General features: G+C 42.8%; 1 protein-coding gene across 2 annotated transcripts in view; it reads left to right on the forward strand.

Annotated features, from left to right (window-relative positions):
• LRBA (LPS responsive beige-like anchor protein) overlaps window positions 1-20,902 on the forward strand; it is a 503,130-nt gene that overhangs the window by 178,449 nt on the left and 303,779 nt on the right. For both annotated transcript variants that reach the window (XM_066573657.1, XM_066573658.1), the window contains one exon: window positions 15,266-15,432. In XM_066573657.1, coding sequence (XP_066429754.1) covers window positions 15,266-15,432 — 167 coding nt within the window. The remainder of the gene's footprint in view (window positions 1-15,265; window positions 15,433-20,902) is intronic.

Consider the following 20,902-nt stretch of genomic DNA (forward strand, 5'->3'; position numbering starts at 1 on the left):
GTTGAGCATTACACTTTCATATACTCAAAAGCTTAAAGGGGTTGTCCCGCGCCGAAACGGGTTTTTTTTTTAATTCAATAGGCCCCCCGTTCGGCGCGAGACGAACACAAGGGATGGGTTAAAAAAACCAGTTTAGTACTTACCCGAATCCTCGCTCTACGGCGACTTCTTTCTTACCTTAGCAAGATGGCCGCCGGGATCTTCACCCACGATGCACCGCGGGTTTTCTCCCATGGTGCTCCGTGGGCTCCGTGTGGTCCATTGCCGATTCCAGCCTCCTGATTGGCTGGAATCGGCACACGTGACAGGGCGGAGCTACGAGGACCAGCTCTCCGGCACGAGCGGCCCCATTCACCAGGGAGAAGACCGGACTGCGCAAGCGCGTCTAATCGGGCGATTAGACGCTGAAATTAGACGGCACCATGGAGACGGGGACGCCAGCAACGGAGCAGGTAAGTGAATAACTTCTGTATGGCTCATAATTAATGCACGATGCACATTACAAAGTGCATTAATATGGCCATACAGAAGTGCTGAACCCCACTTGCTTTCGCGGGACAACCCCTTTAAAGAAAAATCAACTACCGAACTTTATTCAGACTTTACAGTAAAACACATACTTTTTTAAATGTAAAAATGGAAGGAAAAACATGGCTAATTTTTATTTATATGCTAAAAAAAAACCCAAAAAGCAAAAAAAACTCCAGGTATGCTTCAAATTACATAGATTTGAATGCCCTTTTCATGTAAGTTTTTAACATATGTGCTAAATGTATATTTAAAAATGTTACTAGCCCCTAAGAATGACAAAGTACTTAAAGCTGATTTATATAATTCATACAATATTGGACCTCATTTAACAAATCTGTCATAGGCCCTTTTACATTGCAGTTTTGCGTTGCAGCGCTAGTTCGGTCTTGGTTTTTATTGTCTCTGCAGAAAACTGCATGTGGACAGAACCGTAGGCTGCAATAGGTACGATGGAGACTGCTTTGCTCTCTATTTTACTAGGTTTTTGCACCTTTCAGGGTTTTTTTTGTTTTTAAAGCTAAATATAAAAGCGCCATGCCATGGTCGCGTGCAGTGCTGTTCTTGGCATCAAAAGACTGACCTGTATGGACTACATTAGAAGTCAGTTTAGTACTGTGTTCTCCATTTGGATAAGTTGCTCAACCTGTCTGACACAGCATCTTGCCTCTCAATATAAATTGGAGCCATGATGATTGTGCAATTAGAACATTAGACTGCCTGTCCACGGCCGTTGCAGTATCCTGCAGCGGATCTCCACCGCGGGACCCGCCGCCTGGGAGCAGGAGCCGACAGACGGATCGCATGCGGCGCTTTTGCCTGCTGCGAGCGGACAATCGCAATGATTCTCCGCTCGTGGACCGGGGGGGAGCGCTCTCCATAGCAACGGATTATCGCCACGGGGAACGCAATGAAAACTCGCCCGTAGACAGGCAGCAGCCAGCCTTACACTGGCAGGTATTGTATGTGATTTTAAATATTTCTTTGTGTGTAATAGAATGTAACATATGAGTTTAGACAGTCCATTGATATGTCATGTGACTGACTGCTGCCAGTGGTGGTTGTGTTATAATGAGAAATGGGAGAGTATACATGTGATTGCGTGTATGTATAGTATGTTATAGCAAGGCTGTACACAGAATGGCCTGCAGGGGGCTGAAAACAGGCCGCCTGTGTACTGGAAGGTATGCTAATCAGCAGGGATAGCTGTGCGGGTGTGTCTGGAGGAGCTAAAATCTCCAGATACATTGAGTCCCATGCTGAAAGCCAGAGTTAGGCTAGGCTGTGAGAGAGCTGGAGCTACTCCCTGAGAGGGAGTCTGAAAGCCTGATGATTGTGGGAGACCAGGCTGTAATACGGCCATGAACTTGATGGGGAAGGACGCCCCCAGACTGACACCCAGTTGGGTAGGTGTAGTGGTACTAGGTCCCTGTGTAGTAGAGCGTGAGGACTACTGTTTACTTAGTGCCTTGACGGGCAAGTATTTATAGCACTAAGTCTGTGTGTTGCCAGGGGCTGCTGTGTTTCCACTGTATTTCTGTGTTCTTATTGAATATTTAAGAAAATAAGGTTTATTCAGACTTTTACATGGACTGTGGTAGCCGATCCTCACACAGACGTTGCACAATGTGTGTGTGTATGTATATATATATATGTGTATATAAATAGTGTAAGTGTTCTGCCTACTATGGACATGTGTGCATGAGAGCAGTGAAAGCTGTAGCACAAATTGCTGAAAAGGTTAATTCTCACTATGATACAAACCTATGTCAGAATACACAGGATGGTTCTCTTCTTGTATATGGATCTGCCTAGCTGCAGACTCGTCAGTGCCCATGCTGATACCTGTCCATCCCTCAAAGCACAGCGATCAAATAATTGCCCTTACTTTAGCGCCTTCCTTTATTACTGATATATACATGTTATCGTTGAATAGGCTAACAGTCTTCACTACTAAAATAGTATATGTACCTCTGGGTATTTGTATGTGATTATGGGGAATCTGTTAGCTCCCTTGAACCCCATAAGCTTAGGAATAAGAGTATTGTTAGTGGCCCATCTAAGTGTTTCCCCGCCGTCTGTTGCTTTAAGAGTAGACAAAAAAAGGCATACACATAGAATGATTGGACTAGACCTTTCATTCTATGCGCTTGGCTATGAAGTCTGTGTCCTGTATGCAGCCCTGGCTTTGTAGGAGGACAGCTGGGGAACACAGAGGATGCGAAATAGTAATAGTCATATGCCTGAATTTTCCGTTTTTAGCTTTTATGAGGAGCTAGCATATGTCCTTTTAAGGATTTTGCACGATGGCCCTGATTTTTTTTTTTTCCTTCCTCCAAAATGTTAAATGCTTTTATTTTCCTATTTGTTGGAATTAACACTAAAGAGAAAATGCCAGTAATTTCTCTGCAATAAGTCAATGTAACATTTGCAAGGTGCTGAAACTTCAGTTAGATTTTATCATGCGTAAAATTCAAAGATTCTCCTGAAAGTTAATGGTATTCCATTCTGCTTTATATTCTGTTCTTGATGTGGTAAACACAGACTGGCTTCTCTTCAGCTATAGACCTTTAGGTTACTTTGTTTTTTATGAATTCAGCGGTGTCTTGAGATGCAATAAATCAAAAAGAAAACCCACTGTAACCTTTTAAGCCTGTAAAGCTTCATATACATACAATGCCCGAGGACAACGCATTCTCACTCTAATATCACAGGGATACTCGACCGAACACCAACCGAAAAGATGACATCTTGTTAAGGTTTGGCAAACCTTGTAGACCTATTCACACCTAAATTTGTTGTAAAAACCCAGACCCAACCCCTAAATTAATTGAGACAAGACTCTAGAATCGACTCCCTTGATCTTTAAATGCATTCAGACCCCCTATCCAGGTAAATTTTATTACAAATTTTAGCTTTTAATGAAAAACTAATCTTAGTTACGTCGTTGGGAAAGCTAAAAAAAAAAATTAAATAAAGGGGCCCTCCAAATCCAATTCATAATCCTACAGTGCTGATCTAGAGGATGATGAAAACTAATCAGAATGATTCTCTGGTTCGGTAAACCATGTCCAGTAATCGAATATCATTTCTCTACAGTGTTTCCTCCAAAAATGAGACCTACCGCAAAAAGAAGCCTTACCCTGATTTTTGGGGAGGTTTAAAATATAAGCCCTACCCCCAAAATAAGTTTTGGCTGCATTACATAAAAAAATTACAATCTAAAAAAAATACATGACCTAGCAGGCTCGGTCCGCATACTCCCGCTGCTCTCCAGAGCTCCGCCACGTGCCCTGCAGTCCTCGTTCGCCCACAGAAGATCGCTCTCTGGTTATGATATTCATAAATCCCGCCTCCAGAAAGTGATGGCTGTGATTGGTTCGTCGAGCGTTGCAGTGATTGGCTGAGCTGTGGCGCCTCAAGAACCAATCAGAGCAAGCTCCTTCCTGGAGGCTGGTTTTTAGAACCCTCTGAGCAGGAAGTGCTGGCTGAAGACTACAAACAAGTGCCACGGAACTGCCGGAGGAGAAGTGCGACAGAGAAGACAGCGCCTGTTTGGTAATGTATTGTGTTTTTTATTTTATTTTTTTTTAAAATGCAGGTAAGGCTTATTTTAGGGACAAACTGTAGAACTTTCTACGGAAAAAGTTGCACTGCACGAAAACCACAATTTTTTGCGCAATGTAACACAAAGGAAGCCTCTATAGGTGGGGAAAAAAAGTCTACAAAACCTCACAAATCGTGGCTGTATAGAGCATGCCGCAATTTTTTTTTTCTCGCAATGTAGCAGCCAACAAAACATCGCTAATGTGAAGAAACCCATGGGAAAGCGTGGGCTTCACATAGATGGCGAATTTGTAGCGCTGTCACTTCACGAGAAAATTGTGTGATTTTGTCACCCTGTGTTAAAGCAGCCTTGGAGATGCACAGATAGCGAATTTCTGCTTCTCATATCCTACTACAACTTTGCAATTGGGTTTTACTCTTATCTCTTACAGGGGCCACAATACAAAATTGAAATCCATGTTCTGGGGCCCCCAAGGGCCAGTACGCCATACCGTTGTGTAGCACATCCATGCCTTTTAAGCACTCTACTAGATACACACTAGTATTGAGAGGTAGTGCTGGATCAGTCTCTTTGACTGTACCATGTATATTATAAATCTTCATTAAATGCAGAATAACAGCAGTGGCAGCTCCGTTCAGGTAAATGAATATTGGCATTTTGTTCATATAGCCTAATAAAAGGGCTGTAGGAAAATTTTTAGAAAGTTCACTTTTAGGTAAGCCTGTGTAGTACGGCAGCCTGAAAAATGGTATGTTGGTCCACATACAGCCCATTATCGTCATGAATCAACTTGAGATAATTCACACCTATCTGGTCATCTGCACCTGTTACCTGGGAATATAGAATTCCGAGGAATGTCATTCAGTTCTGCCATCAAAATAGAAAAACGTGAATTATTAAAAAGATAAACTAAAATTTATGTTTGCTCTCTGTCAGAGTTCATATCCACTGCTAACCTTGATAGAAGATCAGAATGATTTAGACAAGTTTGCTTTAGAGATTCATAACATATGCTAGCCGAATGGAATTGAGTTATCTCTGCTCTAGAGAGTAAGTTATTGTAGCAGGAGCTGACAGAGATGAAGATAACTGAAGGAAATTCAATTACCTTTTAGTGTTTTCTTTCTAATAGGATTCTTAATGTGAAAAAGATCCTTAGATGATGCACCTCTATTGCTTACTAAGGTCTTAAAAAATGTTTTCCTGCAGGGCTTTTGTTCCACATCAAATGTAATTTTTTTTGTGTTGCCAGCCAAGTGCACAAAATAGCATTGGTGCGTTACTCCAGCTTTTGTATTAAGTGGTATTTCCAACTAAAGTAAACACAGTTTCCTTCAGTGGTTGGCAGTAACCAGTGTGGCCTCCGCACCTTGATCAAAGTAAACATTTTTAGATATCAAATTTGGTTAGAAGTTGACTAAAACTGGCACCAGACAGTCAGAAGATAAACATCAGGTGTTCCGATCGGTGTGCCTCAGGGAACCAAGAAAGGGAGTATAAAACGTTTTTTTACCATTACATTAATGGTTCCGAACACCAGCTAGGCTATATAAGATGGGTAGCAGTCCTACCTCAATGCCATAGCTACTTGGCACCAAATGCGCAGACGACCTGTGCGGCGCGAGCACGCCTGAGCGGCCCCATTCAACGGGACAGAAGAGCAGACTGCGCAAGCGCGTCTAATCGAGGGAGAAGAAGGCTTCGGTCGGCGCCATGGAGACGGGGACGCCAACACGGGGGGGGGGGGGGGGGGTGTATAACTTCTGTATGGCCAATATTTAATACACGATCTATATTACAAAGTGCATTTATATGGCCATACAGAAGTGTATAACTTCACTTGCTTTCGCGGGACAACGTCTTTAAGTCTCCTCTGAGCCATCTTTTTTACAAGCTAAACATTCCCAGATCCTTTAACCGTTTCTCGTGGGACATGATTTGCAGACTGCTTACCATCCTAGTAACTCTTCTCTGATATTGCAGCAGTTTCTTTTTTTTACATTGGGGGCATAGAACTGGACACAGTATTCCATATGAGATCGGACTAAGGAAGAGTAGAGGGGGATAATTACCTCATGTGATCTAGACTCTATGCTTCTCAATTCATCACAGAATTGTTTGCTTTTTTTGACTGCTTCATAGCATTGTTGACTCATGTTCAGTCTATGATCTATTAATATGCACAAGTCTTTTTCGCATGTGCTGCTGCTTAGCCCAATTCCTCCCATTCTGTTTGTACTTTTTCATTTTTCTTGCCCAGATGTAGGACTTTGTATTTCTCCTTGTTAAACACCATTCTGTTAGTCGCTGCCCACTGTGCAAGCTTTTCTAGATCTTTTTGAATACTCTCTGTTCCCTAGTGTTAGCTATCCCTCCTAGCTTTGTGTCGTCAGCAAATTTGACCAGTTTCCCATCAATTCCCTCCTCCATCTCATATATAAAAATGCTGAACAATGCTGGGCCTAGGATAGAGCCTTGCGGTTCCCCACTCAATACATTCTTCCACTTGGATGTGCAGCCATTTATGACCACTCTTTGAGTCCGATCGCTCAGCCAGTTGTGAATCTACCTAACAGTTGCCTTGTCAATCCCATTTTTGTGTTTTGTTTTTTTTTTTACCCTCAATAAGTATGGTATAATAAGTATAGATACCTTGTCAAATGCTTTACTAAAGTCAAGATGTACTAGATCTACTGCATTTCCTTGATCAACCCAGTCAGTGATTCTGTCATAGAAGGTCAGTGTTTACAATATCAGAGCAAAAGGATAATGTATTGTAGAAAACTGAATGCTTGAAGGGACGCTCTAGTACCCGGTTTGATCGCCTCCAGCTTGGTTGCAAGTTTTGATACAGACAGGTATGGCGGTATACAGGTTCCGTATAGTATCCTGCAGCATATTGGTCCACATTTGTTCTGAGCCGCTAAATGGTGCAAACTTGTAGGCTGTCGAAGTTGGTGTCACATATGGTCCTATACATTTTCTGTTGGCTATAAATCTGGCGACCGGGCAGGCCACGGAAGTGTGGCAATGTTGTGGAGGCAATACACAAGCTGAAAACGAGCTCCACTACACACAAATGGCCTCTAAGAGCCATTTTATAGGCCATGGGTCAAACTACCTTTATGGCTTCAGGTGGCAAGACCGTTCATCTAATCACGCCACAACTCTTATCATTTGCATATCTGCCGGAGATGTAACTGCATGCCGAGTTTTGCAGCAAAACGACAACTCCTTGATGCTTGATTTTTTTTTTTGACTGTGTATGTAATATGTATATAATATTGTATATACAGTGTGCGTGTATATGAAATGTTTTATGTAAAGGTAGAGTCAGTTACTTTATTGTAGCTTTTGCTTCCTAATATTAGTTTGACTTTAGCCATGTTATCTCGGAAGACAACCTATTAAACCTTGTCAGGCTGTCTGTCCACGGGTGTTGTGGTGTCCTGCGGTGGATCTCCGCCACGGGAGCCGGAGCCGGATCTCCAGTGTCCGCTTATCTGGCAGATAGGCTGACCACGGAGAATCGCGGTAATTCGCAGCATGCTGCGAATTGCCGCCTGCGAGCGGAGAATCGCTATGATTCTCCGTTCGTGGACAGGGGGAGCGCTTTCCATAGCAACGCTATGGAAAGCTTTCACTGTGTTCCCCGCCGTGGGGAACGCAATGAAAATCCGCCCATGGACAGGCAGCCTTCTGCTAAGAGAGCGCAGTTCGAGGAGCTCTGCACTTTTTATTGTAAACAAAGCAAAATGAATAGTCACCTGTTTCTTTGCCGTTTGCTTCTTCTGTTAGTCTGTTGTAGCATATATTAGCCTTCTTAGCTTAAAATATATTTACGTTTTCCCTGCACCTTTAAAACTATCTTGTGGGTATCTGTGTGTTTGAGACTAAAGCATGGCTTGAAGGCTGCAAGCTAGGAGATATTTAACCACTCACACTCTATCTAGTCCATTAAAGCCAGAAGGAATGGCAGAGATACTTTTGATAAGTGTGCTGCCTCCAGTAACCTTGGTGGCTATTATCTAGAGGATGATACTATATCTATTTCATTGGTGGATTTTTTTTTTCTGTTTTGTTGCTGTGAAAAATCAATACTTTCAGGCACAGGATGACAGGAGCATCACTTCAGAACTGAACATGCCTGACAGACATTGTCATTGGCTGAATTTACTTTGCCGTTACAGTCTCAAGCTTTCGCTCTTACGGGGCTTCTTCAAGTGCTTTTGTAGGATTTCCCTAGGTGGAATTTGAAAACCAGAGGTTAAGTGTACAAATAATACTAGGTAGACAATATGGTCTTCATTTACCTAGTCTGTTATGTGACAGTGGAAGCTCGGTGATGCTGCCTTTTTGGTAAATTGATACATTTGGAAGGGCACGAATAGTCCTTTTTCTGCTACATTTTGCTAGTGTCAAGTATTGTATATAATTTTCAGAATCTAAACTGTATCGGATCTGTGAGCTACAGTCACAAAATTCAGCGTATCCGTTCTCCTCTCTGTTCACCGCTTGCTCAGGTTTTAATCCGACACCGCTGAGAATACATATCACATTAACTAGTTAATTCTCCTCCTTACACTCTTTCTGTTTGGATTGCTCTTTGTAGAGGTAGCAGCACTTCAAGAGGATGTTAATATAAATGACTGAGAACACGGGGTCTGTAAATGTATATTCGGTCTAACTGCCTTCTGAATTATTTACAGCTAATTTATCTGGGACTGCTGCTTTAATGCCTCCAGATCATTAAATGAGTAGTCCATGTTCAGGGGGAAACACATTACCTTTCCGTGAAAAGTGAAAACACTGCAGTTTGCTTTGAACCGTTTGTAAGATGTTTAACCTTTTGTGAATTGACATATAAACTAGTAGCAGTGGAATGAAAATAACCGTTTCAGCATCATTCATTGAATCAGTAATTCAGTGTATTTCTAAATGAAATATTACCTTTTTAAACACAACACAGCAAATCTGTCTTTGCCGTAGTTCACACCACAGCGCTCAGCATTTCTCACTGCAGCTCCTCCTACTGTGCCTGGATGATCGTTACAGCATGTGAGCCAATAGGTGAAGAGGGCGGAGGCGTCATGGGTCTAGGAGGCAAGCCCATAATAGAAGAATACAGGCCCTTCTCTCCGGACGGTGAGGGGTATCCCACCTCACGGCAGCCTCCTGAAGCTTTCCTTCTCTTAGTCTATGTAGCATCAGCTGTCACTGTGACATTCAGACACTGAAGGAGGGACCCACCACTGCATTCCCTCTATCAGGTGGTGAGAGACAGCTGGCCCATCACCTTATAAGACAGCTGTACGTTTGGTCAATTCACAAGTGGTAGGATGTCAGACTGGGCTCAGTTACATCTTACCGCTTGTGTTTTTGCTTGTAGTTGGCCATGTTTTTCTAATTCGAGAGAACCCTGTTAGAGTTGACTAGTACTAGGTAAAAATGTAATATGATAAGAGTATTTAAAGGGGGTTTATCACTACCATCAAAATTCTGCTAGCAGCTGGGCTCGGCCTAAAATAAAAAAAACAAAACATCATGCTCCCCTTTCTTCGACTGAGTTGAGTTGCTCCCGTGTTGGAGCTTGGTGTGTGGGCCAGCGGAAGTCAGGTCACTGCTGCAGCCAATTAGAGGCCCCTGTGTTACCATCCGACCTGGCATCAGCGCTTACATCCTGGGCACCATGATGCCAGGAGTGAAGGATGGTGAGGCAGCGACCTCTGATTGGCCACAGCTGTCACCTAACTTCCACTGGGGCTGTACGCCAGGGAGAGGAGAGTGTTTGTTTTTTGTTTTTTTTTGTTTATATCTTAGGCCGAACTCAGCTGCTAGCAGAACTAGGGCTGATAAAACACCTTTAAGACTTCAAAGTTGTTTTTACAATTCAAGATATAAAATTATTTGCTGAAAATGTTTGTTTTTAAAAATAGAGCTTTTCTCGCCTGTTTTATCGTTCACTGATGCAGTGCTGATGCTTCATTTCCTTAGTTTAGTTTATTTTCCTGGAGCGATAACGTGACTACTGCGGCCAATCACTGACCTTAGTGGTGATGCGTCATACACGCTACCATCACTGCTGAGGCAAGTGGGGTGGGGAAAGTTAACAGGTGACACATAAAAAGTTTTGGAAAACCCCTTGTAAGATTATATGCGCACAGCATTTTAAAAGTTGTCCCTGATATTCTTGGGTGCAACTCTCATCAGGTTGCACTCGGACACCCCATCTGTGTGCTGTCTGATGTGCTGCGCACAGGACATTGACATATGCTACTCTCCTGAAAATTGGACAAGAATAGGACATGCTGCAATTTTTTTAAAATCTGCTCATTACAGTGAAAAAATACCCATGTGCATCCACCAGTTCAAAAGAAATGGGTGCTATTTCTTACTAATTTTCGGGCCTATTTATTGGTCAGAAAATCGGAAGAAATATTGTCTGTGTGCATGTATCCTAAGGCCAGCTGCACACGATCGGATTTGCATTTGCGGAATTTACAGCGGGCATCCGCTTCTGGATTCTGCAGCAAATGCCTTCCATGGCATGCTATGGAAAGGTGCTTTTTCCTGCACACGAGTGGAAATTAATGGCGATTTTTCTGCTCGGGGAGGAAAAATCGCAGCATGCTATATTTTTGAGTGGATTCCACATGGAAGGCTTACATTGAAGTCAATAGAAGCCATCCGACCGGCGGACCTTCTGCAATTGACATTGTAGAAAGGTGGCGGATTCCGCATCATCGCCAAGCAATGACATGGGAAAAGTGGGGTTTTGTAAAAAAAAAAAAAAATCTGTACTGCACATGTCTGGCGAGCCATATGGACCATCTGCAGTACTGAAGTGAAGCAGTGATGACAAGTACGCGGGAACGCTGGTGGGGAACGTGGTCTGATTCCGCTGCGTGCTTTTGCACGTAAAATTAGACCGGGCGGACTGCTTGACATGCCAATCAATGCACTGAGCAGCTTCCAGTGCCAACACTGGGGGAACGATGGTGGAGGTAAGTATAACACTTAGATCCCCAGACGCCGTGGGTCACCTACCTTTAGCCTATATGCTTAGCTTATAGGACTAAAAATGGGTGACAGGGTCTCTTTAAGCCAAGGGAAACATCACCCTCGGAGACTTCCTGTGGAAAGCTATTGAAACAATATATATTGAGCCTCTTGACTTCCAGATTCTAATTTAAAGGGAACCTGCTATCAACTGTAAGAACTATATACTATGTATAGTGCTTACAGTTTAGGTGACTTGGAGTCTGGGGGGGCTCTGTGTCATTTTCACATCTTCCGATGTTCCTGCAGTGTCCCTCAGCAAAGCCAGCGCGTGCACAGCCAGATTGATTCTTTTCAGAAGGCTGTATGCACATGCTCTCATAGAGATGAATATGAATATGAGATGCGCATGCACAGCCCTCTGAAAACAGTCAAGCTTGCTGTGTGCATACTGAATTTATGGACAGGATGGCTCCTTGCATTGCACCGTACTTTTGTCACAAGGTAAACGGCTACCATGAAGTGTGTGATTTTGGTTTGCTGCAATAATTGGGTAAGCCCTGCTTTCCAAATGTTCATCCATAGGTATTGGAGGACCCATTGAGTGCCATTCACTCCACCATTAACCTACTTCCACCAGCTTCAACGGGTGACACCTGACCATAAAGGTTCATCGATTCATGCTGCTGGGGCCAAATTCTGAATTATCAGCATGAGCTAGCAGAAATTTAGTGCCTGTTTATCAGAACGATTCCTGAAATCCTCCCAATACTATTTCATTGACTAGTTGTTTACGTCCACAGGATCCTCTTTTGCCGTCTGTTTTCTTTCACACTGTTCTCAGTCTACTCTTGACACTTGCATGAGAAAACCCCACAAGGTTGACCATGTAGGATATACTGGTCCAGAGGGCACTGATGACCAGGCCTCGTTCAAAGTTGCTTGATTTTCCCATCCGAATGTGGATTCATACGGACACTGATCCATAGAAATCTTTCTCACTGGACTTAATGCTGCACTCCAGGATCATCGGTCTTATTTCAATAGCGGAAGGCACCAATCATGAAAGGGCAGATGTCTCCAATTAAGTGGCCTTTCAGCGTTCTACTTTCATTCATTTCTTTCTACAATCATCATCTGAATTGTAGTTTATAAGATGGCTTACAGTAGTTCTGCTCTTCCTTCATGTTGAAGCTGCAAATCTGCACATATCGTTTGGATCTTTTTTTTGTCTCCGTTTTGTTTGTAAGGTGTATAACATGTATTTAAATATTTTTAGGTTGTAGTTTTCTTACGAAAGTCATTATAAGTCTTAATTTTCATTTTATTGTATAAGGTCAAATGCAAAGCTAATGTTCCACAAGGAGACAGAGATTGATAATCGGTAAAGAATGGGCCTCTAATGTGATTTATATCTATAGATTTTATGTCAGGTATGAAAAGTTGCTGTTCAAATTGTAAAGACTGATCCATTAGACCATTAGGAAGCACTTTAAAGCATTTACTACTTCCTTGGTTGCCTGTTTTTAGATATGGGCGTTTTGCATCTAACTTCTGGTTATTAGAATTGTACAAATACAATTAAAGAATATGGATTCTTTTACCTTTGTTGGTATTTACAGCAATTTTGGGCTTTCGGCAGTATTTAAAATCTGTAGGATCATAGTTGCAAAGACTATTTTGCATGTCTGAAGTCATGGTTCCTGGGCCTCAATAAACTAGGGTAGAGATGAGAGGAGTATATCTGAAACTATATGCAATACATACATGCAGCTGATGTAATCATTCTATATAATGATCTTTGTAGTTCCCATTGATTTATACTGAAGTGATTGGTCTAAGCCATTATTCAGCTGCTGACCACAAAGATGAATGTAAGCATAGACAACAAACTACTCGCTAAGAATGTGGCCTCGTTTTGTATTTATTGACTGGTGCCGTGCCAATCATATAAGGGATCTCTAAATTATAAATTCACCTGCAGTACCAGCTGCTACAATGTATAGACGGAATTCATCAAGACCGTTGCACCCAATTTCTATTGTTAATAACTTGCAAATTTTTGCACACAACTTTTTTTTCTTGGCACACAAAGATTACGTTTTTCATTTTTATGCAGCCTTTGCCTCTTTCAACAAGTAGCTAGGCTTCGTGGGAGGTGAAAGAGTTTCCACAGCCCAACAGCTTTACTGTAATTTGTGCCAGAATCTGGTGTAATTTATGATACAAATTTGTGCCAGTTTGCTGCTTAGTCCTTGCCCCAGAAAATACAACCTATGTGCCACTTTAATGAATTTGATGCATCCTACTCCATTGCACTTTATATTAAGATTGGCAACACTGGTCTTAATAAACTGGACTAAATTGGCAACATAACGATTACAAGTATGCTATTAGACCCCTGCCTAAGGTATTAAAATAGCAAGCCTAGGGCCAATTGTTGGTCCCAAAGCTGCCAAAACAGCCCATTGGCACCCCAGAATGGCGTCAGTAGTCTGTGTCTAAAGCCTTAGATGCCACTGTTAATGGCTGGAGCATATAGGGGTGGGTAAAAAGGCTGGGATCAGAGTTAACTCTGATCTTGGCCAGTGCAACAATGTCAGGTATTAAGGGGTACTAAGTTATGGTGCTGCTAGTGGAGGTGACTGGGAGCCAGGCTTTTTTTTTTTTAATACTTGCCTGCTCCCTCAAGACCATGCAGCAAGAAAATCTGACCAATGATCATATCCGTGATTGATTTGGCTTTTGCTGAATCAACAGTCATACACAAATGACGTGGGAGACCGAAAAAATTGCCAACAAAGAGCATGTGAATGGGTTAATGCGACTATCTGCTATGATTGGTTATATGCTAATGGGTTAATATTTTCTAATACATTGATAACATACAACCAATTGTAACTTGTATTTGTATCACAGTACTTGCTATTCTTATGGCTTGGCCCACAGCAGGGCGTTGCTTCTATTCAAAACAATATATCACTACTTAACCATAAACCCAGCGGGAATCTGCTTGTGAACTCCATTAGTGTCACATGTCTGATTTCTTTTAGCTAGATATAATTTGCGTTTATAAAATTTGGATACCCACCACACATTGGCAGTGCCCATTGCGCTAACAGGACCGCGCACCGGAACATTAGGCACAGAGCAGAGATTAAAAGAAGTGAAATACAAGATGTACTGAAAAGTTTCCCGATATGAATCTGCTGAGCTCCTCCTGCTCTATAATATGATGCCTGCAGAATGGACTGCATTATGAAGCTGACAGGTTCCCTTTAAAAGAAATTGTTTTACAATGAGGCTTAAGGCATGCCAGAATTATGTGTTTTGTTGCAAAAGTGATGCTTTGTACTCAGCAGTATATTCATGGGTTTCTGTGGGACAAGTATTTTTCCAGGTTAATAGCTGGATACTGCATAGTCTATGATGCTACTCAACAGCACAGAAAAGTATGCCAAGGGTTGTCTGTACGTACAAGGGGTCTCAAAAGTAAGAAAACGCCTTTTATAAAATAAAAACTGTTCGGCAGTCGGGGTTTCAGTTTTTGACTCACGTTTTTGTGGGGGGAAAGAAGAAACCTTCTTAAATGCTGCCATCTTGGCGGTTGGGTTGAACTTCAGTTTTTCAGATAGGTAGGTGTGTGACACGTCCAACCAAACCATGTTGAGTTGTACATTAAGAAATCCCCAAACGGTAACGCCCTGTCATCAATTTCTTCATAGATTTCTGGGTTACTAATAACAGAAGAACAGCACAATGCCGAGTCCTAAGAAAAGATGCTCCAGCATTGCTTTTTTTCTGATTTAACACTAGTCAAAAACATCTGGAAAGCACAGATTACCCGTTATTAATTTTTTTTTTTAAATGCATTTGGGGTAAAGTTTAACTTTTGTAACTGGTTATATGAAATTATTGAACTACAATGACCCTGGACCACATGAATTTCTAGGCGATGAAGGTAAAACTATTTACTATTGTTAGTAGACGGCAACCTAGATTTTTCTATCCTTTGTTATAATATCTTTTAGTGGCTAACTGATGTGGAAAAAGACTGTCAGCCTTTGTGACTAGCTTTTCTTTTCTCTGAAAAATTGAGTAATTTGTGTATTTCATATTTTACACTATGTGCATTGTTATGTAAACACACATTTTCTTTCTTCCCTCCAGTCCCTTTGTGCACAGTATTCAGCAGAGAAGAGAGAAGATGAAAAGATGTGCGACCATTTAATTAGAGCTGCCAAGTACAGAGATCATGTGACTTCTACCCAGCTGGTGCAGAAAATTATCAATATTCTCACAGACAAACATGGAGCATGGGGAAGTTCTTCAGCCAGGTGAGAGTGCCCTAAAATATTATTTAAAGATATACATATATTTACTTGTTCTATGAAACCTATCCGGTACACATCTTTTTATAAAACGTATCCAGTCACTTCAAGGGGTTCTACCAAAATAGCAAGTTGTCCCCTATCCACAGGATAGGCACCGCCCACCCCCACCCCCATCCTCAGCCTCATCCCCACCCCCTTCCCACCGATTTAAAGTCTGTCTGTCACCATCTTATTCCCCCCAAAACAAAACAAGTTGAGACTAGTCTAGGCTCTCCCCCGTTGACGTGGCAAAAACCCACCGCCACCTACCTAGTTACAGCTCATGTGCCTATTAAATTGGGTCACACTGACTTTTTGATTCCACTGTCTGCATTAAATTTAGAAAGCGGCATTGCCAATGCTGCTGCCTGATCTATATTCTGTATTTTTCATTGTAGTTGACAAAACTTGATAAAGACTCTTTGATTCATGCATGTTGCATATGTTAGAATAGTTCAGCGCTGTATAGAAGCTGCGGCTCCTTTCTCTTAACTTCGGGTCGTATAGATGCTTACGTCTGGATTATCCTGCAACCTCACACCCCTAACTGATATTTACATTTAAAGTGAACCTTTCTCCAGGTTCATGCTGTCTGAACCATGGGTGGCATGAACCTGGGACTGATATGCCCATTTGGCCCATGTATGTTTCGGACAAAAACATACTTAGCAGTTTAATTCTGAGCTCTAGAAATTGCTATGATTTTATTATTGGTTGGTTTGACCTCTAGTAATAGGGAGAAAGAAGGAACCGCAGTGCTGGTTTAGTGCTATGTGCTTTTCACCGTTTATGGCTTCACAGCTGGAAGTAGAGTGCGCCGCTGTGTGGGAAAAACGTAGAAGTAAATTGTAGTACAAGCAGTGAAGCCCTTAATATAAGACCCACTTCAATAAAGATAACTTCACTAAGGCCCTTCGCCTTTTTTGTCTTTGCCCTCCATTTTCTGCTACTTTTAATGTTTTATTTCCTTCTCCACTCTCAATAATTATTCCTTCTATTTCTACTTTCTTGCTATCTGTTCATCCCCCCAATCCTACCGTACACCTGCCCTATCCTCACAGAAGATTGGTGTCGGACGTGCTAGATATTTCACCAAGGTTAGCTTCTTTTTTTTTTTTTTTTTTTATGTATGATTTTGGACTAATAATGTGGCTGTCTGATCTATTGCGATGTGACAATGGTCTAGTAATAAAAAAAAGTAAAAAAAATCAATTTGCATAGAACACAGGAAGCATAAGCCCTGTATTGCTGTTTTAGCAGTGTGAATGTCACAGGTGACTAACATCGTTTACACATTCTTTGTAAACCGTGACCTTCAGTTACTGAACTGTAAAATACTTTGGAAAACTGTATTTGGAATGCTGCGCCCACCTATTTCCTGTGTAATGTGATATTTCTATTAAGTTACTTCTATGCATTCCCTATGGTTTCTTTGGAAACCTTCGGGCTGAGTGACACTTCGTAAAAAAAAAAAAATAACATTAAAAAATGTTCACTCCAAAAGACCTGTGAAAGTGGCAGCTGTCAGCTCCTGAGCACTTTACAGTGAGCCAGTGGCTCATTTAGCAACATGTCTACTCAGATCCGTGCTCTTTACCTTTAATCTGTAAAGCCCCTTTTACGCGGGACGGTTCTTCTGTAAATTGCTTGTTAGATCGAGCGCTTTGCACGACTATTGTGCAGTGAGAATGCTTGCAGTGAAAGTACGATCAGTGATCTGTCGCTGATCAGATCTTTCATGCAGACCAAAAGATCATTGTTGGTCTGCTGCTGCATCATTCCGTGTGAAGAGGGCGTGATTACTATGAGCGGAAGCTTGCAGGCTGGAATGATCTCTGGCCCGATCCGTCTCTATTCACAAAGCGTTGATCACTCCTGTGTAAAAGCATAGGAGCGTTCTTAGCTGGGATTGCAGTCAAGATTATGGTTTGTGACTTCCCAAATGACTGTCTCACAAAGAAATAAGCCAGTGACTGTTTTCATATTTGATGTATACAGAAACAAAAGTATACTGATACTGAATCGGGGAAGTGCAGACCTAAAGATGACCATATAAATTAGATGAAAGACAATAGAACCAGCATATTTAGTGGGTCCATTGGAGCATTTGTGTATGGGAGTGTCCCGACTGATCTGTGCGGTGAGCAGGGAGGTTCAGGGCACCATCCCTCTCTGCGGTTCAGGGCAGAGAAGAAGGGTCTTCATTTCTTATGGTCTGGGCTGGGAAAAAAAGAGTTCATGTTATATACCTGGTGTCCTGTTGGTTATTCACACGTTCAAGTTCCAGTGTTGTCCCTGTAGCAGAAAGGCTGAGATTAGATTGGACAGGCACTGTCCTTTCATAGACTGCTCCCTATGGTCCTTCTCTCACATAGCCTTCTGCCAGACCCCCATCTCTTACAGACTGTTCCTCATATTCTTACTCTAGAACATAGACTGCTCCCCATGGTTTTCCCTATCACAAATTGCTACCCCCCCCCCCCCCCCATGTAACACAGATTGCTCCACATTACCCCCATCAATTACCTACTGCTCCTTATTTCCCCCCTTTGTAACATATTACTCCTCATGGTCCCTATTCTCTCGCAGCCTGCTAACCAAGTTTGCTTTTGTTGGATTTATTTTTACAGCGTTGACAATGTGGTATAAAGATTGTTAACCTTGTTATATGGGTCATTATGACAGTATGAAAAAACTTTCTATTTTCTCACTGTAAAAACCTTTTTGGATGCTGCGATCAGCAATGACTCCAGCATCTGCTGGGTTAAATAATGTAGAGGGAGTGATCAGTGCTTGAAAAAATCCTCTCCATATTTGACAATCAGAGAGCATTCCATGTTGAAAATTCCATGTTACCGATCCCAGAGGACTGGGGAACAAACAAGAGAAACACCAATTCTATTGGAGCTAGGGATGAGCGAGCGTACTCGGAAAAGCACTACTCGCTCGAGTAATTTGCTTTATCCGAGTATCGCTGTGCTCGTCCCTGAAGATTCGGGTGCCGGCACGGAGCGGGGAGCTGCAGGGGAGAGCGGGGAGGAACGGAGGGGAGATCTTTCTCTCCCTCTCTCCCACCCGCTCTCCCCTGCTCCCCGCTGCGACTCACCTGTCAGCCGCAGCGGCACCCGAATCTTCAGGGACGAGCACAGCGATACTCGGATAAAGCAAATTACTCGAGCGAGTAGTGCTTTTCAGAGTACGCTCGCTCATCTCTAATTGGAGCCATGGACAAGCTTTTGGTCTCTTTTTAAAGCCAGGAATCTTTGTTTTAAAGTGGCGTCAAAATAATTTAGCTAGTCCTGATAGAACCGGAACTACAACCGTTTCAAGTAGAACGAACTCTGTTCGTCCAATATTATACTGGCCATTTACTGTAGAACAAACTTCTTGGGGTAATCTGTTGTGAAGAAGGGGTTAAAAAAACAAAAAAAAAGCTATTTCAGCTATTGCCTTTACTGCACCACCCTAGGCATCAGACCTCAAGTGGCTGGGGCAAGATGCAGGTCTGAGTCTAATGTGCTGGTCCTTTTTCTAGGCTGCAAAGTACACTATTTTAATGGCAAACTGAGGTAAGCACAGATGGTATTAGTGTATCTTGATGCCACCAGGAAGTCCTGGTGGAGACAAGAGTGACGGGGTGACGCCCCCTGTAGCTGATTGTTTAGAAAAAATGGGTTGGCTGCAGGTCCTGCGAGGCCAGATTCACTATTCAGTGCCGACTCCCAGGCCGTTCAGTCTGCAGGACGCGCCTTTGCTTCCAGTTCCACTATTTACGTCTCCGGTGCTGTGTTTGACGGTAGTGCAGTAGCGTCGGCGGCCCTCTGCTCCCATTTAGTCAATTTTAGTCTCCGGCCCTGTGCTCACTTCTCCTGCTCTAGTGTCCATGCTGCGCTGCTCATAGGTGCAGTAGCTGTATTTTTCCCCTGGTGTGCTCCCCGCTCCTGCACTTCCCGCTCCCTCAGCTCAGAGTGTTGCGTACTCCCCTCCACTGCTTTCGGGTCCACGCTCCTGCTGCATTTACCCCCCCCCCCACCCCACTTCCGCCGAAATAGTCCCCGCTCCTGGTTTGTACTCACCTGACTTCCACGGCGCTGCAGCTCGTCATCTTCGCGGCCAGGCAAGTTCAGCAATCCGCTCCCCGGTCCTCTCCCCGTGTTACTCTGCTGCACTGTCGTCCCCTGCGCTTGCCGCTCCTGAAAGTTAGGCCCGAACACAGTGTCCCATCAGCTATGTACGCTGCCGGCAGCAGCTCCACGGCACTGCTACGTCTCAGCCTGCTTACTGTTTTTAGACTGTTGGCTGCCGTGGACGGTTAGGAATGTTTCACCTGTTTGCTTTACATTGTTAACTATAAATGCTTCCATCTTACAAATTTAACATGGAAGCATTTAGAACTCACAATGTAAGGCAAACAAAGGAAACATCCGTAACCCTAACCATCCATGGCAGCCAACACTCTAAATACAACGTCCTGCTAGGACCTTGGAGTAGTCACCCAATTGGGAGCTTAGGGGTGTGACAGGGGCGTTTCTCCTGTCAAACCCCTAGCTTCATGGTGCCGTCAAGATACACTAATAGCAGCACAGATAGTACTACCTCTGTCTCACAGATAAATATTTTAGGCACAGATTTTTTTTTTAGGGTTCTTTATTGTTTTGTGACGGGGTTTTTATTTTGTTTTTTTTAATTTTATTAAACATCAGTACGTCTTGTTGGTTTTTATATGCATTTGCTGTTTTTGCATTTTCCTAAACAAAAACACATTTAACAAATGAAAATGCAAACCTAAACCAGGCATATGTAAATTGTTTTTATACATTTTATTATCATACAATTTTTCATAGGACTACTTATAGGAATATTTCCTTTATTGGAGCCCAAGCACAGCATAAAACCGTTACCATTTCTGTGTGTGGATGTGGCATGGCTGCCTGCCGCACTATTACCATACCCTGGGTTTACACGGGGCAGAAATCCCGTGGAAATCTTGCAGCCTGGCCTCACTGAAAAGCCGTGAGATTTCAGCTGGAGAGCCGCAGCTTCAAAACCTGCAGCATTCGGGTTTTGGAGCGGTTTGGCTGCCATCCTTCCATTGCGGCTTTCTCTCCCCATAGAGAGGTGTGAGGCCGCAACGTAAAAAAAAAATTGACTTGCTGCGGCTGTCAATTCCGTGCCCATTCCGCCTGGCTTTGCTGCGCCGAATTGGCCGCCCCATGTGGACAGGATTTTTGCTAAATCACGTTCACATGGCTCGCTAATCCCGGGATTAGGAGCTACAGGCAAATTTGCCGCACAGAAATTCCGCACTGAGTTTTCGTGGCAAATCCGTCCCATGTGAACCCAGCCTAAGTGCATATCACTGACGGACTACCCTTATGGGTCCTTCAGAACCGCATATAATTGAGCTATTACAGTAGTTAAAATTGTGCACAGT

The sequence above is a fragment of the Eleutherodactylus coqui genome, chromosome 7, assembly GCF_035609145.1.
Source record: "Eleutherodactylus coqui strain aEleCoq1 chromosome 7, aEleCoq1.hap1, whole genome shotgun sequence".
Taxonomy (NCBI): Eukaryota; Metazoa; Chordata; class Amphibia; order Anura; family Eleutherodactylidae; genus Eleutherodactylus; species Eleutherodactylus coqui.